This window comes from Rana temporaria, chromosome 5, assembly GCF_905171775.1.
Source record: "Rana temporaria chromosome 5, aRanTem1.1, whole genome shotgun sequence".
In the NCBI taxonomy this organism is placed as follows: domain Eukaryota; kingdom Metazoa; phylum Chordata; class Amphibia; order Anura; family Ranidae; genus Rana; species Rana temporaria.
The window spans coordinates 215,020,644-215,047,655 of NC_053493.1; the positions used below are offsets into that span (position 1 = coordinate 215,020,644).

Sequence of the window (27,012 nt, forward strand, 5' to 3'; positions counted from 1 at the left end):
ATAAAATACCAATAAAATATATAGGGCCGAAACAACTAATCGATCAATCAACAACGAATCGATTATGAAATGAATCGATTAATCGGCCAGTAACATAATGGGTTTAAAAAAAAAAAAAAATTGGCCCTTTATAGTACAAAAAGAGCAAATAATCACTACCGTTAATATTATATTAATACGAAAAATATTTGTACATTCGCTGAATGAAAGAATGTTGTTTGAAATTTTTACTTACTTTTAACATTCAGTTTTAAAATGAATGTAATTTCTGAACGAAAACCACATACACTGTCTGAAAATTCCTTTGACCAAGTTTTCTATTATTTCTAAACTTTCCCGTCACTGTGGTTGAAAACAAACATCGATTTGACCCCACCGATGATTAATAAATTAAACAAACGTTCTTTTAATCTCTCTTTTTTTTTTTTTTTTTTTTTTTTTTTAAGGAAAACGTTGTTGTATGGCCAGAATATATTACAACTCAGTTTGAAAAACAAACAGTCTGACTTTTTTTCTTTAAATAAAAAAATTTGATCTAAGTCAGATGATATTTACCAGATTCACCCTCTAATAGTATATATTGTATATCTCTTCCGTCTGTTATTCTCAGAGTGGATTAGAGATTTTGCTCACTAACCATATAGTTGGTTATTTATATTTACCACTTCATAGGGATATTTAAGAATAAATTGTCTTTTTTTTTACTTTACATATAAACTAAATTATACACCACACTTTTTTAAAGGTTATTGACCGATTAAATCGAAACAATAAATCTGCCAACTAATCGATTATGAAAACAAATCGTTCGTTGCAGCCCTAAAAATATATTCACAATTTTGGTTGCTACATCACAAAATGTGGAAAAATCAAGGGATATGAACACTTTTTTAAAAGGCACTGTATTATAGTTATTTGGAAAAGCAACCTCCAATGACCCCATTGTCCAACACAAAGTCAAGTCATGTGATAGTCAGCAGTACCTCTCTTCTTGTTATGGTGGGCGATTAGTCGCCACATAATAGACCGCTCACTTACTGCTTCCTCAGTATTTTACAAAGGGGTGATGTCATGATGTCAGTAGTGGAAGTTCTGTGTTCTCTGCACACTGTGAGAGTGGAGCCTGCCAACTCTGTTATTTACCCATATTTATCAGAATGGAATGTACTTTAAACTCCACAAACTAGCATGCCGGTGGATTAACACCAACGCCTCAAAAAACTGCACTGCGAGAAGTGCAATACAAAAGCCAATGCCGACATCCCCAAGATATATGTCATGAGTACTGCTAGCAGCATTCTAACAGTCTCTAGGGGTGAAAAGGAGAGAACTGCTTTGTTGATGGCTACATGACCATGACTCCAGGTTAAAAGCAATGCGGTTTGGGATAGTTTTTCAAAATAAATATGCAGGTTGATTAAATGTAGGATGCCACATTTGCTTTACCCAGTAATCAGATTGAGACTATATAAGACTCTATTGACAACATCCCTATAAATACATATTCTACCAACTGTTGTCTCCCATGGGACTTAATATGGCAAATAAACAAAATATATAAAAAACGCAGTGTATTTTATTGCATATAGATTAAAATAAAATTCTTCCCTGAAGAAGATTTGTAAAAGGAACAAATTGAAACTCGTTGGATTTCTCTGGCTGGGAAGCATGCTGTGAAGAAATTCTTGTATGAGATAAATTATAAACTTCATGTAATTAATTCCCACCTGCAGTTCCTGCTGTTAGGGCCTGAATTGCATTTATTTATTCACATTTGCGCATATATTTTAGTTAGTGTATGTTTTTTCTGATACACTTTATAGTTAGCCTACGGCTATAGCGCCCCCCTATCACCCCAATATTCACTAAATCAAAGATATATATGCTCTTTTTTCTAGGGGAGCTGCTTTTTGATATATTATTTATTTATCTATCCCACACTTTTAGTATAATTTTTTGGCGCGAAAATCACTTCTCTACACATTTTGTGTATGGGTATTGCAACTATATAAATTACATCTATATTACATTGCCAAGATTGTTGTTTGTATGTCAATTTATTTTACACTGTACACAATAAAATGCACTGATTTAAATATGTTGTTTACTTGCCATATAAACTCCCATAGGAAGCAACAATTGGTAGAATATGCATTACCCATGATGAAAATGAAAGAACACAAAGTAGATCCAAAACAGAAAATAATGCCATCATGAACCAATATCAGGCTACCAGTAGGTACAACCTGTGCCAACATTCCATATCTATTATTTATTTAAAAAAAACATAGCCCGTTTGTCATTCAATTTTATATTTGTGCATACACCTCTGCATCCCCATACCATTAAAATAAAGAGCAAAAATCAAAAAAAGAGAGAAAATAAAAAGAAAAAAGAAAATTAAAAAAGGGGGGGGGGGGGGGCCTTCCCTGTGGGCTTCCTGCACGGTTCCTTGTCAGCCTCAAAATATCTGAGGTGTCGAAATCTTTCCAAGCCCCCCATTTACCCAAATTAATTTTGGGTATTTCTCCTGTAGGCTCACTGTCAATTTCCCCCATACCCATAATATGAATTTAGTTCAGACAGCCGTTCTTTAACCACCGGAAGATTTACTCCCCCCTTCATGACTAGGCCATTTTTTGGGATGTGGTACTGAGTTACTTTAACAAAAAATTACACAGTCATGCATTGCTGTCAGAACCATTTTTAAGGTCGGGTAAAAGGGGCAGCTGCCCTGGGCCTCATCACTGTGGGGCCCAAAGCAGCTGCCTCATACTTGCCAACTATCCCAGTTTAAATCCCTTGAAGTTTTAGTCCTGTGTCGCGTCCCTATATCTCAGTGTAAAGTTCTGTTGCTGCTGCCCAGCTCTGCCCTATTGCCATGTATAGCTGACTCACCTGCAGACCCTGTGTTTACATGTAAATAACCTGCATTGGTATGTAAATAACGACAACATTAATATTTAAGGCCTCGTACACACGACCGAACATGTCTGCTGAAACTTTACAGCGGACAGATCCGACCGTGTGTACAGCCTAGCAGACAGGTTTCCAGCAGACAAAAGTTTTAAAGCAGGCTTTAAAACTTGTCGGCTGGAAACCCGTTCGTCCGACATGTCCACTGGTTAGTACACCTAACCAGCGGACAGAAATCTCCTGCATGCGTCGAATGGATTTGACGCATGCGTGGAAGTATTTTACTTTCTGGTTTGCGGACGTGGCGGCGTCAACGTCACCACCACGTCACCTCGCTGTCTGTCTGCGGGGATTTCGGTTTGATGGTGTGTACAACCATCAGACCGAAATCTCCGAGCGGACATATCCGATGAAAACGGTCCGCGGGCGGTTTTCATCGGACATGTCCCCTCGTCTGTACGGGGCCTAAATAGCCGGGGATGGCGGCATTGATGTGTAAATAGAGGCGGCATTAATATGTATATCATATCCCCCTGAGGTCATATCTATCATCAGTTCTGCTGAATGCCCACTGGGGAGGTAAAGGAGCATGCTTGAAAGTCCTGCCTACAACTATAGTCATTAGGCCTAACATTAGCCTGTTCTGCAAAGGTAAGCAAATTAGAGGTGGAACCCTTCTTCAAAAGAACATGGTGCCACAGCACCCTGAATTTTGGTGCATGTGAATACGCACATCTTTTGATTTGAGCCCATTAATTTTGTATGGCTCAAATTGCACTGTACCCATATGAAAAGGTGCATGCACCTTTTTTTTCTGCACTGGAAGCAGCAGCTGACAAACTTTAAAGGAGATACATTTTGGGTGGACATTGGAGGGCTGTTCCAAACTTACTTGGTTTACTATATTTGTTATTTGGCAGAAAATGTAATACCCAAAAAACAGTGAGACCTCACCTCCCTCATTTGCTTTGCAACTGGAGTATTGCCTCTCCATTCCCTTCTGCAATATTCGATGATGTCAAATTCCGGTCCCACTCCTAGTTTAGGGTCATCTGCAGAAAAAAAATAAAAAAATAATAAAAAAATACAGTAAAACCTTGGATTGTGAGCAGAATTCGTTCCAGATGCCTGCTTGCAATCCAAAGCACTTGTATATCAAAGCAAATTTACCCATAAGAAAAAATTGAAACTCAAATGATTTGTTCCACAACCATTTATTCATAAGTTCTTCAGTTTAAAGTCCATTAAAAAAAGGATTATAGCAATGTAATAGGGTGTGTCACAATAAAATGTCCTTCCACAAATGGAAGTCTCCCAAGGGGATTAGAAGCAAAACCAGCAGGAGCCACATAGTATAAAAGAGAAGAGAGGCACCTCCAAGTGTAGCAAGATGGTTACATTTAATGAAGGTACAACATTTAGCAAGTCACATGGTTGATAATCAGGGAATTGTGACGCTACTTATATATCAAGACATCGCTTGTATATCAAGTCAAAATGTATTTAAAAATTTTGTAAATATACAAAATTGAAAGCTTTTAAGGATCCACTAGCTTTATTGTGGTTGCAAATCCTTCCATATACCCAGTAAAGTGACTGACCTTAGGCAATACACAGATATGAAACCAATCTTCCTACATAAGTTTTATCCGTTTATCTGCAGCCTTCTCTTCATCCCTTCAAAATGCTGAATTTTTAAACGCTTGTCAGAAAAGGGGGGCAGGGAGCTGAAGTTACACTCTACAGAGCTCAATAAGGAGAGCTCTGAGAGCTGATTGGGGGAAGGGACACACCCCCTTCACACAGCTCAAGTCTGTCAATCAGTTGGAGATCCCTCCCCTGTCAATATTTTTCTCTTGGTGTCAGGAAAACTTGTCAGAAGTGACTCTGGCAGATAGAAGAAGAAGGAAGCAACAGACAGAAATTACACTTTTAATTGAGACAAGTAAACACTATAGAGGGCCAGGTTTCTGAAGAAAAACCGGAGTTAGGCTTACCGGTAACTCTGTTTCAAGGAGTCTTCCAGGACAGCCTCTGAGACCTTGGGCTCATCCCTCCGGGACAGGAAACACACACACCCCCACTTCTTAAAAGGCGGTCCTCCAGGCCTCCATCTTCAGTTCATACAAGAAACTACCGGAAGGCTCTGAAAGACATAATACACTAACACAACGTCAGTCCATACCTCAGATACCTAGGTAAATAACACCGGGTGGGAAACTCCGGCTGTCCTGGAAGACTCCTAGAAACAGAGTTACCGGTAAGCCTAACTCCGGTTTTCTCAAGTCGTCTTCCAGGACAGCCTCTGAGATGATAAGCAAGAAACACTTACTTGTTAGGGGGGGGCAACTGCCTGGAGGACCTTGCGTCCAAACGCCTGATCCTTGTCCGATAGCAGGTCTAACCTGTAGTGCCTGGCGAACGTGGAGGAAGATGACCATGCTGCTGCTTTGCAAATGTCTTCCATTGATGCTCCGGCCCTCTCCGCCCATGATGCCGAGACTGCCCGGGTCGAGTGTGCCTTAACCAAAGGAGGTTGTCTGCCCTCTGACTGGTAAGCTTCTGTGATCGCTAACCTGAGCCACCTTGCCATGGACGATTTAGAAGCCCTGTATCCTTTACGAGCTCCCGCAAAGTTAATGAAAAGGGATTCAGAGTGCCTGAGATTTTTAGTGGCCTCTAAATAACATAGGAGACATCTTTTGACACCTAATAAACTTATAGATTCCTCCTCACTACCTTCTGAAGTGGAACGAAAAGTGGGTAAAATAATATCCTGTGTCCTATGAAAACGTGGACGACACTTTGGGTAGAAAGGAAGGGTCTGTTTTAAGAATTATCTTATCCTCCAGAACTAACAGAAAAGGCTCCTGAATTGACAGTGCCTGCAGATCACTGACCCTCCTGGCCGAAGTGATCGCAATCAAAAAAATAGTTTTCAAACTTAAATACTTTAAAAAGATACTTTCTAAGGGTTCAAAGGGAACTCTGGTCAGTGCCCTAAGTACTAGGGACAGATCCCAAGAAGGACAAGCTCTTACTTTAACTGGCTTGGACCTTACTAAAGCCTTGAAAAAATTCTTGATGAATTGATTTTTCTGGAGGGGAAACTCCAGAAACACACTCAGGGCCGCTGTCTGTACTTTTAAAGTGCTGGTCGAAAGACCCAAATCAACCCCTGCTTGCAGGAAGTCCAATACTATCGGAACGGTAGGCTTAGTAATCCCTCGCTCCGCCTGCCAGGAACAAAATTTCTTCCAGACCTTGACCTTGCCTGGCCCTGGTAACTGGTTTGCGACATTCTAAGAGTGTTTTCACCACTCTTTCTGAGAACCCATGAGATATCAACAGCTGTTCCTCAGATACCATGCTGTGAGATTCAATTTCCCTATTTCTGGGTGAAGAACCGGCCCCAGGGAAATTAGGTCTTCTCTTAATGGAAGGGACCAAGGAGGGGCCACCGCTAATCTCCTCAGGTTGGCGAACCATGGTCGCTTGGGCCAGAATGGCATTACTATGATCAAGTCCGTGGACTCTACCAGAAATTTCTGAAGGACTCTGGCTATCAACCTTATCGGTGGAAAGGCGTAAGCTAGTCTGAAGTTCCACGGGTTGGCAAAGGCGTCTATCCCTAAGGCTAGGTCCTGTGGGTGAATGGAAAAGAATCTCCTCACCTTTTTGTTTTTCTGAGATGCGAAAAGGTCCACCTCTGGCTCCCCCCAGTGGGACACTATCTGGTTGAATACCTCCGCATTTAGGGACCACTCGTCCTGGCTGACTGGCTGACGACTTCGAAAATCCGCCAGAGTATTGTGAGAACCCTTTAGATGAACCGCCGACAGGAACGACAAGTTTATTTCTGCCCAGTTCATTATCCTGTTTGCGATAGCCTGCAGGGGAGGGCTCCTTGTGCCCCCCTGCTTGTTTAAGTATGCGACGGTAGCCGCGTTGTCCGTCCTGACCTGCAGATGCCTCCCTGATATCAAGGGTTGGAAGGACTCTATTGCCCTTAGGACTGCGAGACGTTCTTTCTGGTTTGACGACCGTTGAGCCTCTCTTGGAGACCAGGAGCCTTGAGCCAAGCTGCCTCCTAGGTGGGCTCCCCACCCCAGCGCGCTGGCATCCGTAGTCACTACTATGGCCGTGGGCGGATTCCAAGACAACCCTATGCCCAAATTGTGATGGTTCCGCCACCACCATAAGGTTCTTTTTAGCTTGGTCGGAAGGTGCATTGGGAGGTCTAGACCTTCTCTTCTGCCATCCCACTGTCTTAGCATCGTATTTTGTAACAGGCGCTGGTGATGCCTGGCCCACGGCACTGCCGGAAAGCAGGCCGACATAAGCCCCAAAACCCTCATAACCTCCCTGACTGGGGTGACCTGATTGGTTTGTATCTGAGCCACTGCCAGGCCTACCTTCTGAATCTTCTCTACCGAAAGAAACACTTTCTTTTCCACCGAGGAAATCCTGTACCCCAGGGTACAGGACTTCCTGGGACGGAACCAGCTGGGACTTGTCCCTGTTGACCAGCCAGCCCAGGGAAAGAAGTAGCCTCTGGGACTCCTCTAGGTCCTTTTCCAACTGGGGACCGGAGGAGGAAACAAAAAGCAGATCGTCCAGGTAAGGTATTACAGTGATCGCCTTGTTTCGTAATTGTGCTAGGGCCTGGGCTAGTACCTTTGTGAAGATCCTCGGAGAGGAGGCTAGGCCGAAGGGAAGTGCCCTGAATTGGTAATGGACCACTTCCGAGCCTCTCTGCATTGCTAATCTCAAAAATTTCTGATACTCCTGATGTATGGGGATATGGAGATACGCATCCCTGAGGTCTATTGTTGCTAGGAAGCAACCTGGAAACAAGAGATTTGTTACCGAAAATATCGATTCCATCCGGAATTTCTTGTACCTCAGAAAGCTGTTCAGGGGACGGAGATTCAGGATCAACCTGAACTTCCCGGAAGGTTTTTTCACTACGAACACGTGTGAGTAATTCCCCTGCCCTTCCTCCTCCCGAGGAACTCTCACCAAGACCTTCTGGTCTAGAAGATCTCCCAACAACAGGCTTAGGGCTTCCGCCTTCTCTCGGTCTTTTGATAACCTGGTCAGCAAAAACATAGGGGGGGGGGGGGGGGGGGGGGGACTGAATCGAATTCCAGCCTGTAAACATTCCTGATGATATCTAGAACGAACGGACTTGGCGTACACTGAATCCACTGCGGAAGGAACTCCCCCAATCTTCCTCCCACAGGGATTAAAGCGTCACTGGGGTTTTGGGGTGGATTGAGGAGGATTAAATAAGATGCTTCCTCTCCCCCGCCCCTTATTCCCTGTCCAGTGCTTCTTGGGGTGACCGCGCTCCGGCCCTGACCTCTGTTTCCTGAAGCCACGAAAAAACTGTTTATTGTCGCCTTTTTTCTTTTTCTCAGGAAAGGATTTCTCTTCTTATCCTGGGTTCTTTCTAGGGCCTCCTGAAGACCAGGCCCAAACAAGTGATCGCCTGAAAAAGGCAGTCCACAAAGCTTTAGTTTAGAACCAGAGTCCCCCGGCCAAGTCTTAAGCCATACTGCCCGCCTAGCGGCGTTGACTAAAGCCGCCGATCTGGCTGCCAATCTGACAGACTCAGCTGAGGCATCTGCTAAAAAACCTACTGCCTTAAACAATAAGGGAAATGATCCTAGCAGTTGTTGCCTAGAGGTACCCGCTGAAATATGCGACTGTAACTGTGTGAGCCAGCATTCAAGATTCCTGGCTACGCAGGTAGCCGCTAGGGCTGGTTTTAGACCGATGGACGAAGAGTCCCAGGCCCTTTTGAGCAGCACATCCCCCCCTCTTATCCATGGGATCCTTCAGTGCGCCTAGATCATCAAAAGCCAAATCTGTATTTTTAGATACTTTGGCCAATGGTGCATCCAATTTTGGAATTTTATTCCATGGCTGAGAGACGTCAGATTCAAACAAGAATCTCCTTTTAAGACTTCCCGAAAAGAATGGTCTTCTTTCTGGATGTTCCCATTCCAGCAAAATCAATTCAATGAGAGATTTATGTACCGGGAAAACCCTGGCTTTCTGTGCATTAGACCCTAAATACATCTGGTCATGCTTAGAAAGTATGACTTGCTCCTCACGTATCTCGAACGTGTCGTAGATCGCTTTTAGCAGATCTCCCACGTCCTCTAGTGTCAGTCTATACCTAGAGGCATCCTCCCCATCCTCGGACCCTGAAGCAGAATCTGCCTGGGAAGAGGCTGGGCCCGAATAAGACCAACCACTTGATCTCTCTTCTCTTTCTAGTTCCTCTTCCTGTACCGGAACCGACAAGGAAGGGGTGCTGGTTGCCCTAGGCAGAGGGGCTGGCACTTGTACTCTATCCATCATTCCTCTAAATGATGAAAAAGTGTCCGCCAATTCATCCTTAACGGAAGACAGGATTTTGCGGCACTCTATTGCTGAATCGTCCTCAACTAGGTCACTGACACATTCTGGGCATACAGGCTTCTTCCAATTAACGCTCATTTTTTCCCCACAAACGGCACACTTCTTCCTGGGAGTCTGAACAGGAGGCACTTTAACCTGAAACAACAGACCAGGAAGCTATTAGAACATCCCCTTACCTAACACCTCTGTGCAGGAAGGAATGAATGTGTGCCTAACCCTCCACCATAGGTTTCCCACCTTAGGAGAGTGCTAAGTAAAGATAGTGCCAGCCTCCCAGTGTAAGTGTAGTCTTCCCTCACCACCTTACCTGGGAGGCACCGGAGCCTGCTGCGCATGGATCTGTAGCCTGAATCGCTTCCTCCATGTTGCTGGGTATACTCACGGCCTGGCCGAGGATCACCCTGCTCCGGGCCTGTTCTCTCTGCTGTGCCGCTTAAGGAGATCGGAACGCATCTCCGCGGCGCCCCCCGATGACGTCGTTCCGGTGGAAGTGCTCGTCACTTCCTCTCCTTGGAACGCATACCCCGCCCCCCGGAAGTCCGGAGTCTTTCGTTCAGCGCATGGAGGAACGATACTGGCCGGTCAACGTCCCCCGCCTCCGCCAGCACGCCGAACCTTTAAGGTAAGGGGTTAGGGTAACATCACCGACGGTCCCACTCTCTCCGAGCAAAGGGCCAGCAATAGATCCGGCAACCTTAATCTACCCTAGTAGGTCAGAGGGGTGCCCAGGCTGAGGAGGTCATAGCCAAGTGCTTCTCTCAGGACAGTCCTGAGACCTAAAGCTCCCATGCTCCCTGCGTGCGTGCTCCTTCCCGTCCGGTAGGAAACACAAATAACTGAAGATGGAGGCCTGGAGGACCGCCTTTTAAGAAGTGGGGGTGTGCGTGTTTCCTGTCCCGGAGGGAGGAGCCCAAGGTCTCAGAGGCTGTCCTGGAAGACGACTTGAGAAAAAAAAAATGAGCAGCTACAAATATTGTAGCTGCCAACTCTTAAAATTAGCGCACTTGCCTGTCCAGGAATTCAGCAGTGTCTTCACCCCAGCCAATTTTTTTATTCGGCCATCAGGTGACGCCATCACCACCATCTCTACTAAGAGAAAGTGGCAGTGAAGCCGTGTGGCTTTGCAGTCGATCCCCTACTGAGCATGCGCGAAGCGCACTGCACTCTCTAATTGGTCTGGCTGCGGGGGAAGGAGGAAGAAGGGGCCAAAATTTTTGGGCCGAGTTTGCCGCCTATCAAAACCAGATACCTGCTCCCCCCGAAAGATGCCAAATGTGGCAGTGGACGGGGGGAGGAGGCAGATTATGCCATTATGTAACATGGTGGTTCTATTTGACTAATTACCCATCTGACACAGTTTTGTCATGTGATCTCCCTGGCCAGGGCTGGACTGGGACAAAAATTTGGCCCTGGACTTCATCCAGACTGGCCCACTATGACAGGTCTCTCCCAATGGCGGTCGGACAACTCCCGCACCCCCCCTCCCGGCCACCCACGCCCCCTCTCCCCCTTCACTAGCCACTAGACAGTTTTACTTTATTAGAGTAGAACAGCTGGTACTGGTACTCTTATAGGCAGTACCAGTGGGGAAGCTAGACATTATTTCACCTGGGGCAAAGAATCAGTTTGGTGCCCCCCCCCCCCCCTTATGGGACAAGATTAGGCAGAAGTGAGAAACTCCCAGGCCATAGCTGTTGAGTCAGCTGTCTGTCCCCTCCCCCCATGCTCCTCTGTTCCCCCCAGGTGAGCGCTGCAGGGAGAGAGAGGAGGTGAGCACTGTGGGGAGGGAGAGACAGAGGAGCGGAGGGGGGGTGGTGGTCCGCTGTCACTGAAGCCGGCCCACCGGGAAACTCCCTGTAGTCCCAATGGCCAGTCCATCCCTGTCCCTGGCTGCATGCTTCATAAAGTCCCAAACCTTCCTCATATTTTTGAGGCAAATAAGCAGAACGTCCCCTTTTGGGTGGAGTTCTGCTTTAAGAACATACTAACTTGCAAAGATTCATCATATATTCTGTAAGAATTTGCCTACAAAGCTATAAGGAAATGCAAGGAGGGCCACCCAGTTTAGTCCCTATTCACACACTGCCCGTGACAGACTTATGCCCTGTACAAACGACCGGTTTTCCCGCCAGAAAAAGTCAGGTGAGAGCTTTTGGCCAGGAATCCCGACCATGTGTATGCTCCATCTGACTTTTTCCAACAGTAAAAACTGCCGGGAAAAAAAACGTGCATGCTCAGAATCTAGTCGACGCATGCTCAGAAGCATTGAACTTAATTTTCTTGGTGCAACGTAGTGTTGTACGTCACCGCGTTCTTGGCAGTCAAAAGTTTACCGTACTTCTGTGTGACCGTGTGTATGCAAGGCAGGCTTGAGAGGAATTCCGTCGGGAAAACCGCTCCTGTGTACGGGGCATTAGGGTTTCCCCAGAGGCGAGTACTTCTGAATAATAGAAGTACCGACAGTCACATACAGTCTAAATGCACGTTGAACCCAGTGCATCACTTTTCTATGGAGTTTATTAACGTTTTTACTATAGATGGAGCGAAATTTCGGCCTGAAAATATTGTCATTGCCATTTTGCCGATCATGGCACAAAAAACGCACACAATTTTATTATGCTAAATGGTGCATTTTTCATCGGTCATATGACTCCAAAAATTTAAATTCATGATATTAAATTAACATGTCAAATAAAATACAATTATATATAAAACATATATTTTTTTTTTTTTTTCATTTTTGGTCAAGTGCCACCTCTAGCTTGTGCACCAAATTTGTCTGTCAGCTGAGCTGGAGAGTATATTAAAAATAGGATTTTTTGTACTCACCGTAAAATCCTTTTCTCTGAAGTCCATGGACGGACACAGCTCCTTAAATCTTGACAAGTGGGTTATGTTCCCTGTTTACAGGAGAGGACTAGGCAGAAACATGTTAAATAGTTAAATACATGTTACATTAACAGAGTTGAACAGCCCCGCCCAGGGGGCGGTCCCTCCAGACATAACCCTCCTCACTGCAGCTTGCAGCCTCAGTTCGTAACAAGCAGTACAAACCTAAAAAGGAGGGGTGGGAGCTGTGTCCGTCCATGGACTTCAGAGAAAAGGATTTTACGGTGAGTACAAAAAATCCTATTTTCTCTTATCGTCCATGGACGGACACAGCTCCTTAAATCTTGACAAGTGGGACGTCCCCAAGCAGTGTCAAAAAACGAGGGGTGGGAAATATATCAGTAAAAACAATTTTAACTTCACCCCAAAACAAGCAGAGCTCCTCAACGGAGGAGGTGCAACTTTAAACAGCCGCCGGCAAAAACTAGCGGCTGAAAAAAACATCATAAGATGCACTCACAGCAACCATGTAAATTCTGGAAAAAGCGTGAACGGACGAGCAAATCGCCGCCTCGCACACCTGTGAGACCGACGCATGATGTCGAAAAAAAAACCCAGGAAGCACCAATTGCCCTGGTCGAAAGTGCCGTGACCGGAAAGGGGGGCCCGCCCCTTAGAAGCATAGGCCTGTATGACGGCCTGCCTGATCCACCGAGAAATGGTGGTCGACGAGACCGCCAGGCCCTTTTGTGGACCAGACACCGACACAAAAGAGAGTCAGAAGCTCCGAAATGGAGCCGTAGTAGGCTGGTATACCCGCAAAGCGCGTACCACGCCTAAAGTATGAAAGGCCGAAACCTCCTTCGGAAGAAGGGAAGGTCGCGGGCGCACCATCACCTAATCCTTATGGGGGATCAAGCATGGCGGCTTGCAAGACAAGACCGCCAACTCAGAAACCCCTCTAACAGAGGTAAAGGCCACTAAAGGGGCCACCTTCTGAGATAGTGTCAAGAGAAAATCTCTCTGATGTTTCCAAAAGGAAGGTTCCTGAAGAACCGAGAGCACCAGAGTCAAAACTCATGGGGGAAGAGATGGGCCAAGAGGGGAAAGTATATGACAAACCCCTTGTACACAAAAAAAGGGGACCCACCAGGGAATGGGCCGCAAAAAGGCCACTAAACGAACACAGCCAAGGCTGAAATCTGCCCCCAAACGGTGCTTTAAGCAATTTTTAGATCCAATCCAAGCTTTAAAAACAGCAGGACCCTTGACACCGAGAGTACGCCCGTGGACGTCACTCCATCCCTTCGCACCAAGAGAGGTGCGACGGTAGATCCTCCGGAAGAAGACTACGGTGCCCTGTTGAGATGACCGAGTCAGACAGACCCTGGTCACCTAAAGTCTGGCTTCCAATAACCATGTTGAGCAAGTCAGTGACTGTACAACAGGAGGAAGTATGGGACCTTGAGACAGGAACCTCCTGCCCTGGCAATCGCCAGGGTGCCTCCGCTACCAGGCGCCTGATATCAGCGTACCAAGGACACCGAGGTCAATCTGGAGCGATTAGAATCATCGGGATCTCCTCAGCATCCACTCTGTGGAGCGGCCGAGGAAGCAACTACCATGGAGGAATGGCAAAAAATCACTGATACAGACAACACAGGGCCACCAGCGCGACTGACGCGTCTGTACAAGATCACTAGACCTGGCCACTAACTTTGACACCCTTGCGGCGAAGACAAGCTGCCAGGAGATCCATGCCATGTGAGGCTCACCTCCTGCAAGGGAGCCGAAACAACCCAAGCACAAAGACCAATCGCCCTGGTCCAGCATCTGGCGACTCCAGTAGTCCGCCAGCCGGCATACCGGATGGTAGACTGAAGCCAAGGCCGTGGCGTTGTCTGGCTGAAACCAGATCGGTCGACCACAAGGAGAAGCATAGCCTGATCGCCTAAAATAGTAGGACAATGAACAGTAGACAGCACCTGGTATTCCCAGGCGGTCTCTCACCAGGCACTAGCCAGGCCCGACCCTGGGTAGCTACCGAGACCAGACACATTCAAGGAGGAGTGGTCATAGGTCCACGCAAGTCCAGCGACTCAGGGCCGACTGGACCCCCCAGTTTTGTGAACCTCCAGGTTCACAAACCGTGAGCTGGCATCCGTCGTAAACACCGACCACTGGAAGGAAGGAACAACTTCCCGGACCGAAGAGTCGGGAATCTCTGTCACCAACTCAGAGAGACTCTGACTAGGTGGCGCACAGGAATCTAATGATTTCAGAGACAAGAGATTTTTTACCACCTGGACAGTAGTTCCCCTGGAAAACCAGGGTGTGGAACTGGGCATACAGTACCACCTTGAAGGAGGCTACCCACAGACCCCGAACCAGCAGGCGCCCAGAGAGAAGACCGATTGCGTGATGCCAATACCTTCACCGCAGACTGAAGAGTCTGCAATTTCTCCAGGGGGAAGAAGGACCTTTGCCACTGAGGAGTCTGGATCAACACTAGATACTCCAACGCTGAGTCGGAACCTAGCATGCCCATGATTTGAACCCTGGGTCGCACACATGGAGGGCAGGCTTGCTGCCACCGAGCTACACTTTCTGGCCTAAACGTTTAACATCCACCCGAATCTTCGGAGGGTCTGAATGGGAATAACCCATCCACTAGGTCGGAGACAGAAGCTGCTCTCAGAAGAAAGTCGTCCAAGTAGCCAATGAGGCAAAGCCTCGCTGTCCCAACAAAATTCAAATAAGTGCGAGCTCCTAGCTGAAAACCCATGGTGCCGACGCCAGATCAAAAGGGAGGGCCACAGGCTGACAGAGACCCTTCTCTCATCACGAAGCACAGAAAAAAACACTGTGACATGTGCAAAACGGGACATGAATGTATGCATCCCTGATGTCCGAGGACGTCAGGACATCCCCCGGATGAAGCGCAGCTACCACCGAACAAATGGATTCCATGCAGAACTACCCGACGTTCAAAGGTATTTAGGGCCTGAGGCCCATAGAAAACCCCAAAACTCTCGTCCTGCAGGAAAGGTAAAATTACCTCGCAGCTTAGCAAATCCCACACTGCCCAAGGCAGACCGACGGGCCGAGAGAGGAAGACACAAGGACAGAACTTTGTTCTGTGGATAGGAGGAAACCCTATCTAGTACTCCGAAGAGACCACCTCGCAGACCCACTAGTCGGAGAGCAGGGAGGTTTCACTGAATTGTGAACCTGCAAGCCGCCCAGGCCCACACTGCTACGAATTCAAAATCGCTGCAAAATGCGCGATTTTACCGCGATTTCGCGGCTGCGATTTTGACGCGATTTCGGCCGCAATTTAATGTAAATCGCGGCCCGAAATTGCAAAAAGTAGTACAGGAACCACTTTTTGAAATCGCACTGATTAGGACAGTGCCATTGCCGACAATTGCCGCCGATTTGAGATGCGACTTGACATGTCAAATCGCATCTCAAATCGTTCCAAATCGCACCCAGTGTGAACCAGGGCAGAGACAGGGAGGGAAGGCTATATACATTGGCAGGATTTGGGTAAGGCGTGATCGGCTTATGCACCCAGGGACAGAATAGTCCCCCAGCTGGGCCTTTGACGGCCTGGGAGGGTTGCCCCTAAACAATACACACACATGGTGTGTATGTATATTATGTAGGTGTATGCACACATGTCTTTGGAGGAAACCGGAGTACCCGGAGGAAACCTACGCAGACACAGGGAGCGACAATGCAAGCTCCAGGAAGATTGGCGTCAGTGATTCTAACCAATGACTCTTTTGCTGCCAAGTAATGGAGTTAAGCACTACACCACCGTGTGCATAAAACCATTCTGAAACAGACGCCCTGGATAACAAGGGCGCAGCATTCAATGAAGCATCACAGACCTATATGAGGCCCTGGACCAGCTGGTCCGCTAGGCTAATAACCTCAGGAGAGAGTCGGTGCTCCTCCACTGTCTGGTGCAAAATGCTCACTCTGTGAGTTGTATACAGCACTAGGTGCAATTGCAATGCAGCAAGGGAAAGGAGCAGGGAAGGGAGAAGGGACCCCCAAACCCCAGGAATGCCCAGCTGTACCAACCCACCGAAGCAGGAGGGACTGTACTTACCCGTCCAAGCGAGGACTCGCTGACGCATTCCTGACAGAACTACAACCGAAATGGAGGTAGCTGTCGGCCCGGTCCACTGTGAGTGAGACAACACCACAGCCCAGTCATATGTGGACCTCGGAGCAAAGCTCACCGGCCACCCCAGGAGTCATGGGGTATGGCGTGGCAGACCAAGCCTCTTTGCAAAGGTGTGCCCACGCTTGCTGGTCGGACTGAGTAGACTACAAGGATCTATATTATCCAGCCTGTCTCTCAGCCGACAGTTGAAAGAAGATTCTTCAAGAAAAAGTGAAAATAAAATAAAAGAAGATAGAATAAAATAAAATTTCTCCTCAGGGCGCTGGGCCCAAAGGGAGCCATACGTCCTTCTCCTTTGCTAGGCAGAACGAAACTGAGGCTGCAAGCTGCAGTGAGGAGGGTTATGTCTGGAGGGACCGCCCCCTGGGCGGGGCTGTTCAACTCTGTTAATGTAACATGTATTTAACTATTTAACATGTTTCTGCCTAGTCCTCTCCTGTAAACAGGGAACATAACCCACTTGTCAAGATTTAAGGAGCTGTGTCCGTCCATGGACGATAAGAGAAAAGTTATTTTTAGAAATCTTCAGAAATGCTGTAGGGGTTGATTTACTCAAGGGGTAGTCTTTTGTACCTGTCCCAGCACCCTCTGAGCACAAAAATACAAATTTTACTGTAGTTTACTCCCGTTTGCAGATATATTGCCTGCAGATTTCTGGTTTTAAATGCATTCTGCTATTCTCTGAAAAATCTGCTCCCAGGAGACAGGATGATCTTTCAGCTCAATGCAGAGGAGATGTGTCTGTAAGCGCAGTGCTATATTGGTGTCCAAGAATAGCTTGGATGTAGATGCCAGCCGGGACATGCTGCTACAAACAGCATTTATTCACACTTAAAGGGATTGATTGTAAAAGGCAACGTTTTTTTTTTTTTTATCTTAAAGCATTCTATACATTAAGCTAAAAATCCTGTGTGCAGCAGCCCGCCCTGCCCCCCTAATACTTACCTGAGCCCATCTCTATCCAGCAACGTTGCACTAGAGACTCGCTGCCCGAGACTTTCCTCCTCATTGGCTGAGACAGCAGCGGAGTGCCATTGGCTCCTGCTGCTGCCAGTTAGTGAGCCAATGAGGTGAGAGGGGGCGGGGCCTAGCCAGGGCTCCGTGTCTGAACGGACACACAGAGCTGCGGCTCTGGTGCCCCCATAGCAAGCTGCTTTCTGTGGCACTCGTCAGGAGGGAGGAGCCAGGAGAGTCGAAGAGGGACCTGAGAAGGGGGGGATCTGGGCTGCACTGTGCAAATCCATTGCACAGAGAAGGAAAGTATGACACATTTGTCATTTTTAACCACATGCCAACCAGCCGTGTCGTTATACAGCGGCAGGTCAGCACGATCCAGGGAACCGCCATAAGTGTACGTCAGTCCCTGCATCGTGGGGGTGCTAATGCTCGTGACTGGCGGTCACGATGACCGCCGGCTGCGACGAATCGCGGGCACGAGAGGCAGAACAGGGAAGTGTGTGTGTGTGTGTGTGTAAACACACACATCCCTGTTCTGTTAGGAAATGCAGATCGTGCAGATCGTGACTTCCTAATAGATACGAACCATGAACTGTCATTTCCTTTAGGTCAGTCTCCCCCCCCCCCCCCCCCAGTTAAAAACACAATAGGGAACACAATTAACTCCTTGATCGCCCCCTAGGGTTAACCCCTTCCCCGTCAGTGACATTTTTACAGTTATCAGTGCATTTTTATAGCACTGATCGTTGTATAAATTCCAATGGTCCCAAAAATGTGTCAAAAGTTTCCGATGTGTCAGCCATAATGTCGCAGTCTTGATAAAAAATAAATAAATTGCAGATCGCCGCAGCAAAGGACTAGAAGCTACTCCTGCTTATGTTTCCCTGAAGACAGGCTGGGAGAGAGCTTGGCATTGTGACAGGTATACATTTATCAATTGGGAAAAAGGTACTTGCATGCCATTTTGTTTTGTTATTAAAATAATTACAGTTCCAGCATCCACATACAGTAATAGAAGGGATAATGTAAATGAAACAATGTTTAGTATCACTTTAACCACTTAAGACCCGGACCTATATGCAGGTTAAGGACCTTGCCCCTTTTTGCGATTCGGCACTGCTTCACTTTAACTGAGAATTGCACGGTCGTGCGATGTGGCTCCCAAACAAAATTGGCGTCTTTTTTCCCCACAAATAGAGCTTTCTTTTGGTGGCATTTGATCACCACTGCGGTTTTTATTTTTAGCGCTATAAACAGAAATAGAGCGACAATTTTGAAAAAAAAATTCAATATTTTCTACTTTTTGCTCTAATAAATATCCCCAAAAAAGATATAAAAAAAATCTTTTCCTCAGTTTAGGCCGATACGTATTCTTCTACCTATTTTTGGTAAAAAAAAAAAATTAAAAAAAATCGCAATAAGCGATTAACGATTGGTTTGCACAAAATTTATCGCGTTTACAAAATATGTGAAGTGAAGTCTCTGCAATGGGACAGGGATGGTAAAAAATTAGAAGCAACGCCCCCCCCCCCCGTTGCGGCCGATTTATGGGGGCGCTAAACTAATTTGCTCAACAGTGTAGCGCAAGCCGGCGGGGACACTGTCCGTGCTGCCCCCCCCTGCAAAGTGCTGCCCTAGGCCTGGGCCTTGTTGGCCTAGGCCAGGATACAGCACTGGAACAGACGATCAATGACACTGCCACTGTGAAGAACGGGGAAGGTGTGTTTACACACACCTCTCCCCGTTCTTCAGCTCCTGTGACCGATCGCGGGACACCGGCGGCGATCGGGTCCGCGGGTCCTGTGGCTGCGGAGCTTCGGACTGGGTCGCATCCGTGACCTACGGCTGGGCTCTTAAAGGCTACGTACATGTATGTGCCTGTGCCCAGCCGTGCCATTCTGCCGACGTATATTGGCGTAAGGCAGTCCTTAAGTGGTTAATGTACTTTTGTTTCCCATCTGTACGTTGCCAACTATTCAATGCAATAAAAACTCCCTACAGCGTTCTATGTATAATCCTGCTCCAAATACATATATATTATATATAACTTATTTTACTTATTTTAGATATGCTGTGTGGATGGAACCATACATTTACTGAGGTTTTCTCAAATTTGTCTGAAAAAGTGGGAATTATTATTATACAGAATGTATAAAGCGCCAACAGTTTACGCTGCGTTTTACAACATGAGGGTAGACAGTACAATTACAATTTAATACAGTAGAAATCAGAGAGCCCTGCTCGTTAGAGCTTACAATCCAAGAGGAAATACACTTTCACGTTGACCATCAGTATTTGCTACAACGACATTTGCCTTGCTGTTCCCATATGATTATCATAACAGGGCAGACAGAAATAATGGTATGCCATTTGCGGTGGATTTAGCATTCTATTCTATAGCTGAGCACCTCCTCCCTGTGATGATTAGCTTATCTGCTACAGACAGACATGTCTTTACTCTCAAAGAAGGGGGCCGTACCAGCTGTCACTCACTCCCCTGTCATGCAGATTACTAGAACAAGACTGCAATAGGTCTGCACAACTAAACCAATTGCTCCTTTGCATGTCATTGCTTAGCAGGTGTAAACCAGGAGAAAATGCTCATCTGAATATACAAAATAAGCTTTCTTGGGTCCGCTCAATGCTGTCAATTCATGTGATGCAGTGGTGAGCTGGAAAATATACATTACAAATTCAGGAGTCTGTATGATAAGAAACTGAAAAAGTGTTTAGTGTAAACTAGTGTTGTCCGATACCGCTTTTTAAGACCGAGTACCAAGTGTCGCCGATACCGATACTTTTTTTAAGGTCATGTGAAAGTGGCACAAATATGCAGCACTGATGAGGCGTGGACTGTGTCAGTCGTTTTTTTACAATTAAATCTTATTATGTTTTACAATACACACACATACATAGTAGATACCGTATTTATCGGCCTTAAAATCAGGGCAAAATCGTGGGTGCGCGATATATGCCTATACTCGCTTCCCGCGCTGTGTTTGAACGCGGCCGCCGACATATAAGCGGCGATCGACTCAGAGACCAGCGCGGGAGAAGCGGGGAGGACACCGCGAAGGCCGCAGACGGACGCCAGGCAAGACACCGAAACGGTAAGTAATAAAACATTTTTTGTCAGGAATATCAATTCCACATTAGGGGTGCACACTATACGCCGGAGCGTGCAATAGGCCGATAAATACGGTATATATTTTTTATGCTTTCTTTCTTTTTTTTTTTAAAAGGGGGGGGGGGGGAGCTGGAGGAGGATACAGGGGACTTTGAGGGATGATCGGTGCGGCGCCGAGCAATGTTATAATCACCGATCTCCGTGTGCCTTTCAATAAAGCAGCTGAAAGCCATGGAGGGGAGAGGAGGAGAAGCTGTATCGGTACCGATCGGTATTGGGACAATTGTAATGTAAACCAATAGCAAATGGCAACAATCCATGTTATATTCCAGTCAATCGATTACATCAGTCTTGATTGGTTAGTGGATTTCTTTAGTAAATAAGCCTATCCCATGATTTAATAAAAAGTACTGTTCAAATGTAAGAATATGAAGTGTGTATTACCTTTAAAGCCTTTTTCACAAACAGGTGCTCCTTTCTTTGTCTTTTCTTTTTCAATTTCCTCTTCATCTCGGTAAATGTCTTCATCCCTAATCACAAATTTCAGAGGCTATATTACAGTAAACCAAGCAAAATTAGGTTGAATATCATAACGTATATTTCCTTTTTGGGAGATACCAACTGGTTCTAGAGGAAGTTTTTCTTTACCTTAATGCATTTTCTGTAAAAAAAAACTTCTGCATGCAGCTTCCCCTGCCAGCCCCCCTTATACTTACCTGAGCCCGAGCTCGATCCAGTGATATGCACGAGAGCTAAGCCTCTCTCGACAGGAGCCATTGGCTACTGCGGTCATACACAGCCAGTTAGGAAAAATCAGGGGGGGGACAGAGCCCCGCTTTGTGTGTGGGGCACCTGAGAAGAGAAGGCTCAGGGCTGCTCTATGCAAAAACCATTGCACAGAGCAGGGAAGTATGACATGTTTGTTATTTAAAAAAAAAAAAAGCGAAACCTTTACAATCACTAAATTGGGTTCCTATGTCTTTCAGGGACTCTTGTAGCAAAATCTTTGCCAAGTTCTCAAGTCTGCCATGTCAGATGTGAGGATATAGTCCCCAGTTGGGTTTTTAAAGAAGAATTACAGGCATGGCTATATTATACCTACAATAATTACACTGATCTAGCTTGGACCAATGTAACTACAGTGGATATAAAAAATCCTACACACCCCTGTTAAAATGTCAGGTTTCTGTGATGTAAAAAAAAGAGATAAAGATAAATAATTTCAGAACTTTTTCCACCTTTAATGTGACCTAAAAAATCTGTACAATTCAGTTGAACAACAAACTGAAGTCTTTTAGGTGGAGGGAAGTAAAAATAAAACAATATGGTTGCATAAGTGTGCACATCCTTAAAACTAATACTTTGTTGAAGCACCTTTTGATTTTATTACAGTGCTCAGTCTTTTTGGGTATGAATCTATCAGCATGGCACATCTTGACTTGGCAATATTTGCCCACTCTTCTTTGCAAAAACACTCCAAATCTGTTAGATTGTGAGGGCATCTCCTGTACACAGCCCTCTTCAGACAACCCCACAGATTTTCAATGGGATTCAGTTGGTGGCTCTGGCTGGCTGGCTTCTTCTGGTGAAGTCATTCCTTTGTTGATTTGGATGTCAAGCGTGTGTGGAGGCAACCAGGTGAGGAGTACAAAGACAGGTGTGTCTTGCCTACAGTCAAGCATTGTGGTGGGACCCCACCTATACATGATATGGCACTTGAGTGGATTGATCCTTTAAAACTTTCAGTGTCATGGTCTGGGGCTGCATGAGGGCTGCCGGCACTGGGGAGCTACAGTTCATTGAGGGAACCATGAATGCCAACATGTACTGTGACATACTGAAGCAGAGCATGATTCCCTCCCTTCGGAGACTGGGCCACCGAGCAATATTACAACATGATAACGATCCAAAACACACACCTCCAAATGACCACTGCCTTGCTAAAGAAGCTGAGGGTAAAGGTAATGGACTGGCCAAGCATGTCTCCAAACCTAAACCCTATTAAGGATCTGTGGGGCATCCTCAAATGGAAGGTGGAGTAGCGCAAGGACTCCAACATCCACCAGCTCCATAATGTCATCATGGAAAAGTGGAATAGGACTCCAGTGGCAACCTGTAAAGCTCTGGTGAACTCCATGCCCAAGAGGGTTAGGGCAGTGTTGGAAAATAATGGTGGCCACACAAAATGTTGACACTTTGGACCTAATTTGGAAATTTTCACTTAGGGGTGTACTCACTTTTGTTGCCAGCGGGGGGGGACAGCAAATTTACACTGTTATACAAGCTGTACACGCATTACTTTACATTGCAGCAAAGTGTCATTTCTTCAGTGTTGTCACATGAAAAGATATAATAAAATATTTACAAAAATGTGAGTGGTGTACTCACTTTTGTGACCTACTGTACATGATTACATTGGTTCAAGCTGGACCAAATATACCCATGTAGAAGAGAGTCATGCCTGCAATTCTTCTTTAATTTCTGTTATATTACAGAGCATATCAACAGGTGAAGCGAAAGTACCCATTTTGTAGCATTTTGTTCAAAATTTGTGAGTGCAGAACCAAAAAAGCCAACACAACCTAATAGACCCCACCTATACCCGATACAGCACTTGAGTGGGTTGATCCTTTAGACCCCTTTCACATTGGTGAATACACCGCTTCTAAAGCGCCCCTTCCCATTGAAATCAATTAGAAGCACCTGCAAAGCGCTTTGTGGGCACTTTTAACCCTTTATTAGGCCACTAGCGGGGGTTTAAAAGCGCCCGAAAAACACTGGTAAAGCGCCGCTAGTTTTAGCGGCGCTTTACAAGCGTTTTTGGACACTGGCAGTGCTTTCACATAGGTATTGCAGATGAAACTTCTTTCAGGTGCTTTACAGGTGCTTTTTTTTTAGCGCTAAAGCACAGTGTGAACGGGGTCTTAAAACTTTCAGTGCAGTCACACTTATTTACTTAAGCAACCATCAGTCTTATATTCACCTATAACTGTGCCAGTCATGTCTAGGCTGTGTAGCCTTTTCTATTCTACACCGTTGCTTGAAATTTTTAATCTTCTGTGCCGAGTCCATGTTCCGCACTCTTCAACTTTACAGTGAGTTTGTACGAAACTAGAGCATGAAGTATGGATCCACATTGCCAAGCCCAGTGGACAAGATTTCAACAGGACATTGCATAGTGCAGACCAGGCTGCACAGTCAACATCTTGCTGGACAGGGTACAGGTGAATAAAAGACTTGCAAGGGGGTGGAATGGAGAGTTTGCAATAAGTGCTGCAAATAAAGAGCGTTTACACATTATGAAAAACAGAACACGTCATTAATAATATTAAAATATTTGTTAGACATTTCTGAGAGAATGATAAGGGGAAAACTGCTTCGTCATCAGTGATCTGCTTCTCCCCGATTCTCAAACTACACCCACATTATTTGTAAAAGTTCCACTGACAATCTAATGATTGCATCTGGTGAACCAAATAAAAGTCTGAGTACTCACATTTCCGGAGACATAACGTTTTTTCCTAAGGTACATGGCTGAACTGGCCCATCTTTGCTTTCTAAAGTTGTTTCAGTAGTTTGAAAAGTGCTGGCCCCATCTTGACCTAAAAGCTCTGGGAGATCATTTTCTGGTTTATTTGACAACAAATGACTTGATGCCTGTACATCTTCATTTTCTTCTCCACTGTCCACTTTGCAGTCTTCACACTTATTGGATAGGGGCGAGACATCTGTCACTGGCTGGGGCTCACATACTGAACCAGCATTCCTCACAGCTCCATCTCTAAACAGGAATAGAAAAAAAAAAAAAGGACATACTGGAATTTATTATGTGTACAAATAAAAAAATGACACTTTACTTGCAGAATACCTATATTTTTATGTTACTTTATACCAAGATCAACTGTATGATAAAAACTAAGGCGGACAACGTAAACCCATACATACTATTCTAGGTAATCCCGGTTGCTGATCCCTTAATGTCCACTGTTAAATAGTTCACAAGCTTGTTGTGATCCTCAGGACTAAGCTCACATCTGTTGTTATTTGGTATTAAAAGAAATCTGCTTGTAACCCTACTCTAGCAGTTAAAATTAAATACTAGTGTGCAAAAGCAACTTTCATTTATACACACTAAAAGAAAATTTATTGGTAAAAAAAAAAAAAAATGGAAATGCAAGGTGGAGACACCGACTTTATATTCTGTCAATCTGAAAAATGTATAAATAAAAAGACAAAAAAAAAAAAAAAAATCAGGCGAGCGGTCATCGGATTTTCCTTGTTGCTTCACAGTAAATCAAAACCGATGAATAAAGATCCGTACAAAAATTCTTGGACAAAGGCTTTTTCTTGTTGTTTATTGTTTCTGATTATGCTCTGGGGGTCAGAGAGCCAGAGCATTGTGTGTATAAGTAAGCAGTGTGATACAGGGGGAGGGCGACATGGAGCCGAAGTATTGAGAGTATAAGGCATTTAAAATGTTAGGGCTAGTTTACAGTTGCTTCAAAACAAGGTTCCGGACATACTTTTTTAAAGCTCTCTGAATGCCAGTCAAAGCTCTTGTCACTAAATTAAATGGTTAACTTAAGTCCTGTTTACGCCTCCTTTTGCTTGGTGCTTCAAAGAGGCTTAGATGAGACTTCGGTGGAGCTTCGAGCAAGCTTTGCCATAGACTTCTATGGAGGCTTTGAAGATGCTTTCAAGCACCACTGAAGCTGCATGGGGTATCATTTTTGAGGAAAAGTCAAAGCAAAGCAAAAGCAAGGTGTAAAACAGGACAGGAGACTAATCATTTTATTTAGCGACAGTGTTCAAAGAGCTTTAACAAAGCCTGTCTGGAGCCTTGTTTTAAAGAAAGTGTAAACTAGCCTATCATGTGTGTTGAAGCCGAAGCAAGTGTAAATGACCCCTTAGTGGTCCACCTGATTCAAAATTGTAAGTTTAGTGAACCGTAGGGTGCGAAAGGTTGGCAACCACTGATCTAGAATAATTAGAGAGGTTCCCAATAAGCCCCTCTCACACTTGTGCGACTTGGGACTGCAAAGTCACATGACAAGTCGTTCCCCATGATTTCCAATGATAACCATTCATATATGTGCAACTTCAAAAGTAGTTCCTGTAATACTTTGGTCCGACTTTCATGCAAGTTTATTCAAGACACACATTACATTTCCTGAAATTACGGCAAAATTTCACATATATCACACATATAGAAAAAATGCTTTCATCTTACATGGACCTGCAGCCTGAAGATTGCAGCATGCCTCTGTATAATGACATACTATTATCTCATCCAAACAAATGGTATACTGTGTAAAAAAAAAAAAAAAAAAAAACACACAGCGTACCAAATAAAATACTTTCATGTTCTTTAAAAAAATTACATTTATTTAGGTGGTGAAATTAGTGGTGGATTTATAGTCAGGTTGATGGTTATAGAACCAACCTTACAAATCAAAAACAAGATATCCAATTACTAGGAGTACCACTTTTTACTTTTCATCATTTAACTAAAACTGGACTCTAGGTAGATATGAAACAACAGGTAAAACAGTTATTTACTCAAAAAAAAAAAAAAAAAAAAGGGAGAAGGACGACTTCTTAAAGCTGAATAGGATTTATTGTTCTTTAACGTGTGCTGGGTATGGCTTAGTTACCTATAATTGTTGGTATACCAAGTCCAGAGGATTGCTGTGGGCATTTTCAATGAATACAAGGTTTCTCTGCATGTACAAGGGAAGCGGAGGGGAGGGGTGGATAAATGTCAGGATGTCTCCTTGTATATTCAGAGAAAACCTTGTATTAAAGCGATTGTATACCCGCGATGATTTTTATTTTATGCGCGGGAGACTTCAATCCGGCAAGGTCCGGCGGCTGCCGGCCCTTTAGCCGAGGCTCCCCACTGCGCATGCGCCGCTGCAATCAGCGGCGCATTGCGAGGGGAATATCTCCTAAACCGTACAGGTTTAGGAGATATTCTTTATACCTACAGGTAAGCCCTATTATAGGCTTACCTGTAGGTAAAAGTGGTAGTAATCACTTTACTACCACTTTAGACGGTACTTTCAGAATAGAGTAGTTGAAAAGCAAGTGACCCCCTACCATCACTGTACCATCAATGGAGCTCACAGCAACTGAGCCAGAAGATCAAAGCCTATAGAGCAGAAGTCAGGAACCTTTTTGGCTGAGAGAGCCATGAACGCCACATATTTTAAAATGCAATTCCGTGAGAGCCATACAATATGTTTAAAATTAAATACAAGTAAATGTGTACATTTTATGTAAGACCAACACTTTTAAAGTACAATACGTCTCAAAATTATTTTTAATAATGTTTTTATGCTGTTGCTAACCAATGATGAATGTCCACATCTCCCCCCCACTGTAATATCCACAGACATCCCCCCCACTGTAATATCCACAGACATCCCCCCACTGTAATATCATATCCACATCTCCCCCCACTGTAATGTCCACATATCCCCCCACTGTAATGTCCACATCTCCCCCCACTGTAATGTCCACATCTCCCCCCCACTGTAATATCCACATCTCC

The 27,012-nt window shown here is 45.1% G+C and overlaps 1 protein-coding gene across 3 annotated transcripts in view; it reads right to left on the reverse strand.

The window, feature by feature from the left end:
* Window positions 1-27,012, reverse strand: part of OTULIN (OTU deubiquitinase with linear linkage specificity) — a 150,686-nt gene that overhangs the window by 41,176 nt on the left and 82,498 nt on the right. For all 3 annotated transcript variants that reach the window (XM_040353551.1, XM_040353549.1, XM_040353550.1), the window contains exons 4-6: window positions 23,956-24,240; window positions 20,904-20,989; window positions 3,871-3,968 (exon numbers count right to left, since the gene is read on the reverse strand). In XM_040353551.1, coding sequence (XP_040209485.1) covers window positions 3,871-3,968; window positions 20,904-20,989; window positions 23,956-24,240 — 469 coding nt within the window. The remainder of the gene's footprint in view (window positions 1-3,870; window positions 3,969-20,903; window positions 20,990-23,955; window positions 24,241-27,012) is intronic.